Raw genomic sequence first — 13,899 nt, forward strand, 5'->3', positions numbered from 1 at the left:
TTATTTTTTGCGGGTTTTATAAAGGCACACAACGCTTGATTTTAAAACCGTAATAAAATTAGGTGACAGTTCTCGATGAAGATGTCAAAACATGACATGCTCAGGCTAGATTGCACATATTTGAATTGGAACTCCTATTTTTACACATTTTTGATAAGTAATATGTGTTTTTTTTGACATAAAAGTCTTTGAAAGGTACCTCAGTTCACCGGAAGTGGTATAAATAGCTCTACAATACGATTATTGAGTCAATGGGCCCAACTCGTAGGAGAAAAAAATGATTGCTTGACGCCGTCATTAATCCAAGATGGCGGCATTCACTTTTCTTTTCAAGGCTTTAGATGACTGACAATCTCATGAAACATCTACAATATGCACAGTAAACGAAAATTACCGAGTTCGGTATTTTTTTTTACCGATATCCTAACATGTGTAAATCGTTAAACTGTTCGGTAATTTTTTCGGTAAAAAATAAACGAACATCGGTAAATCGATTCTTCATTTACCGATGTTCATTTAGTTTTTTACCGAAAAAATTACCGAACAGTTTAATGATTTACACATGTTAGGATTTCGGTAAAAAAAATTACCGAACTCGGTAATTTTCGTTTACTGTGCGGGTATTTGGTAAAAGGGCTAAACAAGAAGTCGAATTGGCGGTTTCCGCGTAAGTTTAAAATGGTGTAAATCGCTCTAAATCAAATGAAAGCCCTCGAAACACCAAAATTTTAGCTGGCTTTCATAAAAACTTTTAACTAATCAGCCATTAATATGATCATAATAAAGCTATTACTCATTGAATTGACTAACGCCAAGTTGATTGCAAAATCGAAAGGCAGAAAATGACGCCATGTTGAAAGACTCACAATGTCAAGTATTTGAAATATTTTTTCAGGCCTGTTTTCAATCTATTCCATTGTGTATGCGATGTCAAATTGTTTAATTAAAGCATAATAAAAGCTTTGGTGATTAAAATTTTACAGTATAATACAGTATTTACAGTATAAACCTTTGTGCAAAAACAAGTATTTTTCTCATTCATTTTTTTTGCGGGACGGATGACAACCCTATCCTAAATAATCTTGATCTTGATCTTGAATCTGTTCTTGACCTTCACTATGATTTTAATCCCGATTCAACCTATAATCCGAACCCTGATTCTCGTCTGTAGCCTTATCCTGATTCAGATTCAGATCCAGTTCCTGATCCCTAAAGTTATACTGACATTGATTCTTAACCCGATCTTGATCCTGATTCCAATCCTGTTTATTCTTATCCAGTTCTTGATTCTATTTCTTACTCTTATTGTGATTCTGAACTAAATACAAATGCATATCCGGATTTCAATTTTGATACCCGATCCTGATCCTGATCTTAATTTATACGAACTGCTCCAGACCCAAATTCCGATTATAATCCAAAACCTGATTCTGATCCTGACCTTGATCCTTGCTCAGTTTCAAATCAGGAATATGATGGCATTTGAGATTAAACCGTTTAAGCTCTTGTCAATGTGTTGGTATTCAAATTCTCGTTCAAAATGAAATAAAAATCGAAATAAGTATCTGATAAAATCTAATAATATGAAAAGATGTTGTGCTATACAAACTTTTTCAAATTGATACATTTTAGCACAGCTATCCCCCAACAGCATGATGCTACTTCAAACCACTTGGGTCTGAAAGTGAAAACGGAATCTTGGTCAGCCGGCCGTAACCGGCAAAGTTTTCAAAACAAAATAACTCGAAGGAAAGAAAGAAAAAAAAACGAACCCAAACGAAAACATAACATCGTCGCAACAGTGAAAAGAAATGCACTCCGACAACAAACTTTCTTCTTCTAAGGCATGTTCCGACGATTAAATCATACCAGTTAGTGGCTCTTCTAATGTAAGACTATACTAAAACAACTCGAAACTGAATCACAGTTTGAAGTGAGAGAAGTGGTGCAGATTCGAAAAGAAATGAGACAACTACTCTTGATTTTTGAGATACCTCTAGTGAAAGGAAGAAGAGCACACCCTCGAACGAAAGTGTCTGCGCGGTGTGGTCTAATCAACAAATCGCAAACGAAGAAAGTGATCAAAAAAGAGGGACAAAAAACATATCGCAACCCCCCACCCCCTTCCAAAAGAAAGAAAGTGTTTCCCCTCTTTTTGTACGAAGCAGAAAGTAGGGAAAAAATGATCAAGATTCGAAAAATGTTTCACTGCTAACATAGAGACGGAGATGTAGATAAATAACGACGAATAAAAAACATCAGATTTGATAGCCACGGTGTGGTGTTGTGCGAATCTAATGCTGCCCCCCAAAACCTAGGCCGAAGAAGAAGAAAAAGCCAGATGAGGGTTTTATTTTCATTCAAAAATCGAATCGGCGCGGCGACTCTCTAAGTGAGTGTTTTGCTGCGGCGCGACGCGTCTCACTCAACTTGTTAGTGGTGCGGGTGCCTTGGCACTTTCTCTTCTTCGATTTGCTCTGCTCCTCTTAGCTTTCTTTGGGCCCCGAGCGTAATTGTGTAGAATCTAGATATGGGTAATGAATTTTAATTGCATCGTGCTACTGGTTTAGAGATAGAAGATAACTAGCAGTCCTCCAGTCAAAACGGAAACACGATGGCGTGTGTTTATTTTTTTTTTATAAAAATGGCTACAGTCAAACTCAAAGAATTAGACAATCTTGTATGCTGCTTAAATTTTTCTTGTTTTTTTTTTCAAATTTTAATTGCTCATAACACCCTAAATTTAATGGATGATTCTTTTGGTTGTCATCCTATTAAATAATTTTCAAATTAGTAAGATAAGTCTTTAAGAGATTTTTAACTAAATTCATTTTGATTGTTCATCAATATATGCGTATTTGTGTGTGCTAATCGATTTTTTTACATGATTTTTACGCAACAGTGTTAGTGGATTTCGCTCATTTTGAATTTAATCGATGAATAATATCGTCATATACGACTTCTACTAATTTTGATAAAATGCGTTTAAAATTTAAGAAGTTATAGACGAAAGATTTAAATTCCTAACTTAAGGTGATTTTCATCGATTTCACAAAAAAACATGATTTTTTTTCTCATAACAAGTCCATTTTGAAGTGCATTTTATACTTTTTAAGGCGTTCCTATTAAAGATAAAGCACTGGATTTTCTAGTAATTTAAAGCCGCGCTTTTAAGGGTCTGTAGGGTTAGTCTGACGAATTATGAACATGCTTATGCGTTTTTGTGTGTGTGCAGATGATTTTGTTCACATGATATTTACGTACCTGTGGTGGTTGATTCCGCTCATTTTAAATTCAATCGATAAAGAATATTGTCATATATGACTTCTACTAATTTTGATACAATGCGTTGAAAGCTTAAAAAGTTATAGACGGAAGTTTACAATTCCTATCTAAAGGTAATTTTCATCGATTCCATATTAAAAGCGAACATATTTTTGCCTTTTTGTGTGTGCTAATCCATTTTGTTTACATGATTTTTACGCGACTGTGTTGTTGGATTCCGCTCATTTTGAACTCAATCAATAACTTACATGACTTACATGTCTTACTTGACTCCTACTAATTTTGATAAATTGCGTTGAAAGTTTAAAAAGTTATGAATCAATGATTTAAGCCCCTAACTAAAGATATTTTTCATCGATTTCTCAAAAAAAATCCTGGATTTTCTCTTATAAAAGGAACATTTTGAAGTATTATACTGTTTTATGGCGTTCACATTAGGGGCCGTTTACATACCACGTGGACAACATAGTGGGGGAAGATGGGTATGGAAATGTCCACGCTTTTCCACGGAGAGGAGGGTAAGGGTTTGGGTCATGTCCACGTTGACATACATACTTTCAAAATATTTTCTAAAAGTGAATAAATTTTAAGATGTTTAAATCAAAATCTTAAAATGGCATACCTTTCCAGTTTAAGTTTAAACAATAAGTAGCTACTTGAAAGCAATTGATAAATATGATAGTTAAGAAATTTAAAATTTTTCATTTTTTTTAATATCAGGAAATTTTTATTCGGTTTTACAAAATCAGCCGTTTCTATAACAAAAAGGCAAAAAGTGGTGTTTTCTAACTGTCAAATCTGTCCACGTGAACATCCGGGGAGGGTGTAGGAGTTTGTCAAATGTCCACGCTTGTCCATGAAAGGGGAGGAGGGGGTCCAAAATCTCATTTTTCTGTCCACGTATTATCTGAACGGCCCCTTTGGACAAAATTCAAGCTAAAAGCAAACCAAATTCAGACAATTCTGGCACAATTGAACAAATTTAAAACAAAATTCATAGAAAAATAAATCAGACAAAACTACGAAAAACTTCATACAAATTTGTGTTGAACTAAGACAAAATTCTTCCAACACAATTCACAGAAAATTCAGACGAAAACGTTTGTTGATTTCCTTAAACTGTTTCTTAACTAAGTTGCTCCGATAGAAGAAAAACTGTGAATCGTCGCATAGTGCCTGTTGATTTGAGCTGTTGTATGATTCTTGACAACTTAAAGCTAGAAGTTAAAAATTCACTAGCAAGAAGCTAGGAATTTTAAGCTAAAAAGTGCAAGTTGGAAGCGAGAAGCTAAAAATTATAATGTAGTATAAGCTGTTAGTCAGAAGCTATAAGCAGATCTCAAGTGGTTCTAGAAGCTAGTAGCTAAAAACTAAAATCTAGTAGGTAGCTAGAAGCCATAAGCTAGAGGCTAGAAGCTGGTAGCAAATAGTACAAGCCAGTAACTAGCGACAAGAAACTAGTAACCAGAAGCTAGAATTCAGTAGCTAGCAACTAGTGTTTAAAGCCCGTAGCTAAAAGGCAGAAGCTAATTTCGTGTATCAGAATAAAGTGGTTAAAAGCCAGTACATTTTTACAAGCTAGAAACCATTAGTTAAAAGCTAGAAAAAAGTAGCAAGAATCTGGTGGCTAGTAGCTAGTAGCAAGAAGAATCTAATTAAAAGCTAGAAGCTAGTTACTAGTATCTAGTAGCTAGTAGCTAGAAGTTAGTAGCTAGAAGCTAGTAGCTAATAGCAAGAAGTTAGAAGCTAGTAGCTTGAATAAGGTTGCCAGATTTCCTGGTTTCATACCGGTTTGCCCGAATATCAAATATAAAATTTTGGGACAGTCCGGCTCGAGCCGGTTGCCCTAATTTCATTGAATTCGATTTTAAATCTGTCGATGAATTTTGATAAAAAAAAAAAGTTTTTATTCATTTCGTTCCCTTGTTTTTTTTGAGTAATTTCTGATTTTTGATAAAAATTTTCCGGATACTGCCCGGATTTTAGTCGTCGTTGTAGAAATCAAAAGCCTGGATTTTGCCTGGTTTTTATATTAATTTGCCTTGATTTGTTTGGCCCGGATACGTGCTGAAAAAATTTCTGGCAACCTTAAGCTTGTAGCTAGAAGCTAGAAGCTTGAAGCTAGTAGATAGAAGCTGGAAGCTAGAAACTAGTAGCTAGAATCTTGTAGCTAGATGCTAGAACCTAGCAACTAGTGGCTTGAAACTAGAAGGTATAGACGAGAAGCTAGAAACTAGATGCTAGTAGCTAAAGCATAAAGCGCGAAGCTAAAAGATAGAGGCTACAAGCTTTACTAAAGGCTAGAGGCGAGAATTTAGCAGCTAGTAGCTAGATGCTATAACTAGAAAAAAGATGCTTAAAACTGATAGCGCTAGTAGCTAGGAGCAAGAATCTAGTACACATGATCTTGAAGTCATAAGCTAGAAGCTAGTAGCTAGAAGCTAGTAACAACTAAAGGCTAGGAAAAAAAACTAGAATTTGAAAAATAGCAGCTAGTAGATAAAAAAAACTATAGCATGGCAAATAGAAACTAGATTGTGATACCTGGAATCTAGTAAATGAAAGCTAGTAGCTAGATGCTTAAAGTTACAAGCAGAAGCTAGAATCTAGATACTAAACGCTAATATCTAGCTATTGACTGGATAGCTTGATGCTAGTTGCTAGAAGCGAGAAGCTAAATCTAAGACTTTCCAGGATGGAAGCCAGACGTCAGTTGCTATTTACAAGAAGCTAAAGGCTTGTAATTGGAAATTACAAGCTAGAAGCTGAAGGCCTAAAATGTATAACTCTAGTTTTAGAGCCGGTATCTAGAATCCAGAAAAAATATAATAATAGCCCTGCTACGCTACCAACTTTATGACATTCGCGACTGTATATCAACGTTGCAGTTAGCAGACAGTGATTGAAAAACCTATCCAGTTTACTCTTGGGCTCGAACTCGCAGATTTGACTCAGGAGGCAACTGACTTGCCAACTCAGTTTTACCACTGACCACACTGACTTGACTCTTAGAACAAAAATTCAACCATTTTCTGTCTAATTTTTTGTTTTCAGCTTTTGCAGGTTCGCAATACCGACGGCAGGTGGCGAACCTGAAAAATTTGACAAAAAATGCCCTGTAGGAAAAATGGTCCTGTTTAGCCCGATTTTATCGTAGAAATTGCGTGTTTTATTTTTAAAGTTGGGTGGCATTTCCTAACTGGGATAGCATTTCTTCAAATCGATCGATGCGCACTCTGGAATCGACATTGCGTACTGTTGGAAAAATGATTTTTTTTTGTTTTTTTTTTCTGGAAAAATTATCCAGAAAACGAAATCGAGTGTCCAGTCAGTATGGTCAGTGGTTTTACCACAAGCCCTATCTAAAAACTAGAAGCTGACAGTTAGATGGTAGAATAAGCTTGCCAGATTTCTCGGTTATACCCGAACTTGCCCGGACATTTCAAACAAAATTTTGGAAAAGTTCGATCCCGTATTTTGTTGAAAAAATCCAGATTTTCCCGGTGCAAAATATAACTCAAAAACTCTATTGGACAAAAATTTGATATTTTTTTATTTTTGCGACCAGAAACTAATTTTTTGTTTTAATTTCTATCAAAATAATCATAAACGGTTTTATGAAGCCTTAAAATACGATTGAAAACGTTCTTATGTATTTTGATGAAAAAAATAATTAAAAAGTTTTCTTTTTGATTTCGGTTAAATAACTCCGAGATTTTGACTAAATTTGCCAACATATTACTCGGATATTGCCCGAATTTTGCTTGGTTTTTAGAAAAAAAATGCCATGATTCTAGCAACCTTATGCTAGAAGCATTTTGAAATGGGTGTTTGTCAGCTTCCAAAATTTTGGATGGAAATTGATGAAATTTCCTTCGAAGCTGCCTTGTAATGTAATGTTTACATTTACAAAAAAATACAGGCGAGACATGTCAACGAAAAGTTTCTTGCTAGAAATCTGCCAGATGTCCGCCAGAGTTCGTTTTGCTGTCCATTACGAGTATTTTTAAAATCTCCCCACTAGCGGTCCAAATATTTTGCGCACGGGTTGACCACCGTTTTAAGTAAATTTTCCCGGTGGGCAGCCGGTGGGTATACACTACTTATTTAAGAGTTGATTTTATTGATGTTTTAAAGAACGATTTCTACATTTTATTTGCAAGAAGTAAAGAGAAGCAAAGTTTTAATGCAAAGTTTTCGTTTTTCATAGAACTTAAAAATGACCACCACAAACAACTTCGTTGTTAGTAAACACAACAAATCGTACCCCACCTATTACATTTGCATGTAAATGAGTCGATAAAATCAATAAAGAATAAACAGTGACAGTTTCATCTGGAATGCAATAACAAAAATACTTCGAGTCAATAATACTCTTTTAAGCTAGATCGCCATAAGCGACGTTCATTTTCACAACAACAATGGGCCTGATTCTCAAAAAGTTGTAAAACGTCTATCAGCCGTCACTCTTCTCTAATCGGTTAGATACGTTTAAACACATATGGAAAAGCAATTTTAAGAGAACAAGAAATTAATATTCAAAGTGCGGCTACCTGATGTCACGTTTTTATCGTGCCCCGATCTGAGAGTGAGAACAAAAACAAAACTCTTCGACCTTCGGTTGTCGGCTGAAAACGGAACCAGGCCTGAAAGCTTCCACTTGACACAGTCATTCAGTGGAATGTCACCGGCAATACGAGGGCCATCAACGAAAACAGTTGGAACTTCCTTCTTGAAAGGCAGAAAGTGCGTGTGGGTCCAATTCCGAACATCCCAAAATCCCAATTTTACCATCAATCGGTCATAAAGTGGTAACCTGCCCACCTTTCTTAACCTTCTTCTAACCTCACTTTCTAAATAAGTGGTAGCAAGTCATTGTTGAATCCCCGGCCTGCTCCGGTAGGCCTACTGCTGTGATATCGATTTTCTGGGGAACCTGTACCGGAAAAAGGCCGATGACCTCCCTCTTTCCAGGTGCCGCGGATTTAGGTGGCTAAGAGGCCGGCCGGCCTGCCGCTGCGGTCATTCCGAGGCCATTGGTCAAGTGAACCCATTTTCTGGTGCCACTAGAATTGCCTACCAGGTATCACCCATGTAGGGTTATGTTGAATAAATAAAGGCACCACGCGAAGGTATTTTTCCGCGTGGCTCCGCAGTTTCCTAAAGTAAATCAATCAACAAACCCAACCGCCTCTCTCTTTGGCTCTAGGCTAGGCTAGGGGTCGAGTTTCCAAAAACCTACTGCGGAAGTTGCCGAGAGGTAGGAACCAGGTTGGGGTTTTGAGGGAACAGGTGAGAGGTGGGAAATCATAATAGGCCTACATGGTGGAAAAAGTAGGCCGCGATTCGTTTGGACACCGGTCTGTTGCCAGGTTACCGGGCAGGTACCATAAAAGCGCTGAATGTTGAACGTTCTAGGCCTGTTAGGCCTATATTCAAACTCACAAGCAAGCAAGCCGAATGATGTGGTATCTTCCGTTTTCACCGGTAGATCCAAAGGCCAAAACTACCGGCCTGCTGTATACTGCTGTGAGGGTACGAGGTGAATTTCAATGAGCCTACTTCGATTGATTTTATTTTCCCATTTGATTTTTTTTCCAGCTGCTGACTGATGCCGGCTTACTAGATTGAATAATTCCGGTCCCATTGATTGGAAGAATATTAGGCCAGATTCTTCGCTCAGAAAGGAATTAGTCAAATCTATCGGCAATTTCCGATACTTATGGCGGGCACGAAAGGTTGGCGTGTCACAAAAGTCGCACAGTCATTTTCGGCTTTTCCATCGCCGGTCGCCATTGTCACTGGGAAGATCTATCGCTAAATTTATTCCCGAGGGATCCGGGATGGCTTAATGAATGATATCGTTTAGTTGCGTCTTTTACCGGAATAGAACGAAGGCATGACGGCGACCATTTCTGGCCGAGGTGCGAAAATAATAAACCGTCGTTGACACTGACACGTGTTACCGACAATATTGATTGGGCTTGGGTTGAAAATGATTGATTGATTTCTTTTTGTTTCTGAGGATAGGGACTAAATCAGAGAAAACAAGTTCAAATATGTTTGTTACAACTTTTAGGAAAACAAATATCGATTTCCACCTTAGTATCTCACATTTGAGACTTAATTGAACAAAATTGGCCCACAGAGTTCTACTTAAAAGCTTGGGAAAGTTTTTGACATACACACACAAAATACTTTTTTAACTATTACTTTTTCAATTTTTGATGAACTTCAAAACAATTTTTATAATCCTTAAAGGACTATAATATATATCATTTAAGCCTAAACTGAGCAAAATCGAACCTCTCAACTCCAATGATAGCCAATAAATTAATTTTACATATATATACACACACACATATATATTTTCAAATAGTATTTTTAATATAACTCTTCCAATTTTCGAAGAATTTAAATTAAATTCTCACACTTCTCAGAAAGTAACATTATGTATCATTCATGTCTAAATTAAGCGAAATCGGTACGCCAAGACCCACAGAAAACCTGTGAAATTATTCGACATACACACACACAAATCAATTTCTTTACAGTTTTTCTACCAAAATTTTCTCATTTTTTCATGGGTTTGAAAAATTGGCTCAGGTTTCTTGAAGGGTAATATCACCTACAATTTAAGCCAAAATTGAAAAAATTCTGTCCACCCAGCTAGACTGAAAGTGAGTGGAATAATGCACACACATTTTTAACTTTTAGCATAAAAAGAGATGGATTTGTCTATTTTTTTTTGTTTTCCCATAGAACTATATTTTCAACAAAATTCAACTTAAATGAGGAAAATCTCAAATCACGCATCGTCCACACTGCAAACAGTTGTTTACTTCTCCCGTGGAAGCTCCATAGAATGAGTTACTACACACGCACCAACCAAATGTTTTAAGTTTTTCTACCAAAACTTTCGAAATTTTCGATGAATTAGTGAAATTTTCTCAGGTTTCCTGAAGGGCAATATTACCTACTATTTAAGCCTTATTCGAGCAAAATCGGTTTAAACAGCTCTATTAACGGTGTGAGAAAAAATCAAAGACTTTTCCTTATTTTAGCACAGACAAAACGCCAATTCGTCTGTTTTTTTCTTTAAAAAAAAACTCTACTATTTTTGTTTGTTCCAACAATTTCAAATCAAATGAAAATAAGCCTAAATCTCGTATCCCTCATAATAAAAAATTGTTGTTAACATATCTCGTGTGGAAGCTTTAGGGAAAGCCACAGATGAAAATTAACGATAGCAAAGTGCGTTCTAGTAGCTACACAAAACCATTTGATCATCATTTGTAGTTGGACCCGAAACGTCGTCGCCGTATTACAATTTCTCATACTTTGGTTCAGCTTACGCTTTCTTTGTAGGTTGTTGTCGCGTGGGTTTGATACAACCGCGATTATTACTAAGTGTCAGAGTCCTACCGACACACCGGGTGTGTAATTATTTATGATGCGTCTTTTCTTCCTTCGTTGGCCTCCCTTCAATCCCACTTCTTGGAACGTTGAAAGCAATTTTGTAGGAGTTTCGCCTGTTTTTATTTGTCTATTTTCGGGTCTATTACCGGTCGGTTGGATGGATTTCCGCATGCGGATTAACTAGTAGTTAGTTTAGTGGGGGGTGGTCTTTCTGCTATGATTGATATTTGTGGGATGTGAGTTGTTTTTTTCTCAAAGCTGTTGGCATATGGAACTGAGTAGGTAGTCGGTAAAAAAAATTGCCAGAGATTATCAGACTTTTGGTTGACAAAATGTGTTAAGCAATGTGCTAGAAGAAGTTCATATATAATTCTTCATAAAAAGGAAATAAATTATCGAAAATATCCCAGTGATGATCAACCAAAATTTATTTTGTGTAGGTGACGTAATCTTTAATAGTTTTTGAAGGATAAAAAAGATAGTTTCGAGTTTTTTTAAATATTGAAATACATATAGGACCACATTCAACTTTATTTAGGACTTACTCTTAAACGATAGTATTCATGTTGGCTAATAAATCTTACCTGCAAAAAGAAGAAAAAATAAATTTTATTAGTTTGGTTATTTGTAACATTTATTACATATTAGAAAATTACTTTCAGTAAAAATGTAATTTGAATCTTATTTATAATTTAAAATCACATATGGGAGAACAATAGAAAAATTCTCAAAAAAAATATTGAATTTTTCATTTTTTTTTCAATTTAAGGTCAGAAAGTAAAGAAAAAGTCTGTGTAGTTTTTGACTGATTTTACAAAACTTTATGGCTCCCTGGCTCCCTGTTTGAAAATATTTTCCATCATTTGAGCCGTTTTTGAGCAAAATTGACTGGCAAAGCTCGCTTGAACATTCTGGAAACATTTGATGCGCACACCAAGGTTGCAACATTCACAGAAAAATCTGTAATTTTACAGAATTTAAAAAAAAGTATTTTCAAAGAATTTGTGTCGCATAATTTTGAAATATTCACAGATTTCACAAAATTTTTGAATTTTGAATGGATTTCAAAAATTTTAATTTTTTTGACCAATATATAATTTTGATATCTTACTTTGAATTAGAGAAAAAAGAGTTGATTATGTAAATTGGTAAAGTAAATTGATTTTTCTTCTATAAAATGTAAAACATACTCAATTTATCATAAATGTTCAACGAAATTAAAGGATAGAGCATCAAAGAAACCCATCACAGAATTTTTGGATAAAATCACAAAAAGTCAGATTTTTTCTCAAAAGTACAGAATTTTTATCAGCAACCTTGGTGCACACACATTACACTAATATTTTGAAATTATGTCACAAAAAAGGAAGATCTACAAAATCAACAATGCTTTCGAAACACAATGAATTCAACTCTCGACTCTAGACTCTCAACTCTCAACTCTCGACTCTTGACTCTAGACTCTCGACTTTTGACTCTCGGCCCTCGGTTCTCGACTCTCGACTCTCAACTCTCGACTCTCGACTTTCGACTTTCAACTCTTGACTCTCGACTCTCAACTCGCGACTCTCAACTCTCGATTCTCGTTTCTCGACTCTTGATTCTCAATTCTCAACTCTCGACTCTCAGCTCTGGACTCTTAACACTCAACTCGCGAATATCGACTCTCGACCCTCGTCTCTTCACTCTCGAGTCTCGACTCTAGACTCTCGACTATCGAACCTAGACTCTCAACTCTCGACTCTCATCTCTCGAATCTCGACTCTCGGCTCTCGACTCTCAACACTAAACTCTCGACTCTCAACTTTCGCTTTTCGACTGTCGACTTTCAACTTTCGGCTCTTGACTCTCGACTTTCGACTCTCTAATCTCTACTCTCAACGCGCGACTCTCGACTCTCAACTCTCGACTCTCAACTCTCAACTCTAGACTCTCGACTCTCGACTCTTAACACTCAACTCTCGTCTCTCAACTCTCGACTCTCGACTCCTGACTCTCGACTCTCGACTTTCGACTCTCGATTATCGACTCCCGACTCGAGACTCTCAACTCTTGACTCTCAACTCTCGACTCTCGGCTCTCGACTCTCGGCTCTCGACTATTAACACTCAACTCTCGACTCTCGACTCTCGACTCTTGATTCTCGACTCTAGACTCTCGATTCTCGACTCTAAAATCTCGACTCTGGACTCTCGACTCTATACTATCGACTCCCGACTCTAGACTCTCAACTCTCAACTCTCGACCATCGACTTTCGACTCTCGACTCTCGCCTCTCGACTCTCGCCTCTCGACTCTCGACTCTCGACTCTCAACTCTCGACTGTCAACTCTCGACTCTAGAATCTCGACTTTCGATTCTCGGTCGATCCGACGCTCAACTCTCGATTCTCGACTCTCGACTCTCGACTCTCAACTCTCGACTCTCGGCTCTCGACTTTTAACATTCAACTCTCGACTCTCGGCTCTCAGCTCTTCACACTCAACTCTCGACTCTAGACTCTCGATTCTCGACTCTCGACGTTCGACTCTTGGCTCTTGACTCTTAACACCAACTCTCGACTCTCGACTCTCAACTCTCGACTCTCGACTTTCGTTTTTCGACTCTCGACTCTAGACTCTTGACTCTTGACTTTGGACTCTCGACTCTCGACTCTCGACTCTCGACTCTAGACTCTCGATTCTCGATTCTCGATTCTCGACTCTCAAATCTCGACTCTCAATTCTCGACTGTATACTCTCGACTTTCGACTCTCGACTCTCGACTCTGGACTCTCAACACTCAACTCTCGACTCTCAAATCTCAACTCTCAACTCTCGACTCTAAACTCTCGACTATCGACTCGCGACTCTCACTTCTTGATCCTCGACTATCGACTCTCGACTTTCGGTTCTCGACCCTTAACTCTCGACTCTCGACCCTTGACTCTCGACTCTCGAGTCTCAACTCAAAATTCTCGACTCTTGACTCTCGGCTCTCAACTCTTAATACTCAACTCTCGACTCTCGGCTTTCGACTCTCGACTCTCGACTTTCGACTCTTAACACTCAACTCTCGACTCTCAGCTCTCTAAACTCGACTCTCGACTCTCGACTCTGGACTCTCAACACTCGATTTTCACTCTCAACTCTCAACTCTCGACTATCGATTTTCAACTCGCGACTCTCAGCTTTCGATCATCGACTCTCGACTCTC

General features: G+C 37.3%; 2 protein-coding genes across 2 annotated transcripts in view; both read right to left on the reverse strand.

The window, feature by feature from the left end:
* Positions 1 to 13,899, reverse strand: part of LOC129740905 (ecdysone receptor-like) — a 618,558-nt gene that overhangs the window by 107,188 nt on the left and 497,471 nt on the right. The gene's annotated exons all lie outside the window — the stretch shown is intronic.
* The window catches only part of LOC129740907 (ecdysone receptor-like), a 109,212-nt gene continuing 95,889 nt past the window's right edge, over positions 577 to 13,899 (reverse strand). The window contains exon 3 of the mRNA XM_055732558.1: positions 577 to 11,288. Coding sequence (XP_055588533.1) covers positions 11,275 to 11,288 — 14 coding nt within the window. The 3' untranslated portion in view covers positions 577 to 11,274. The remainder of the gene's footprint in view (positions 11,289 to 13,899) is intronic.

Source organism: Uranotaenia lowii, chromosome 2 (genome assembly GCF_029784155.1).
Source record: "Uranotaenia lowii strain MFRU-FL chromosome 2, ASM2978415v1, whole genome shotgun sequence".
Lineage (NCBI taxonomy): Eukaryota > Metazoa > Arthropoda > Insecta > Diptera > Culicidae > Uranotaenia > Uranotaenia lowii.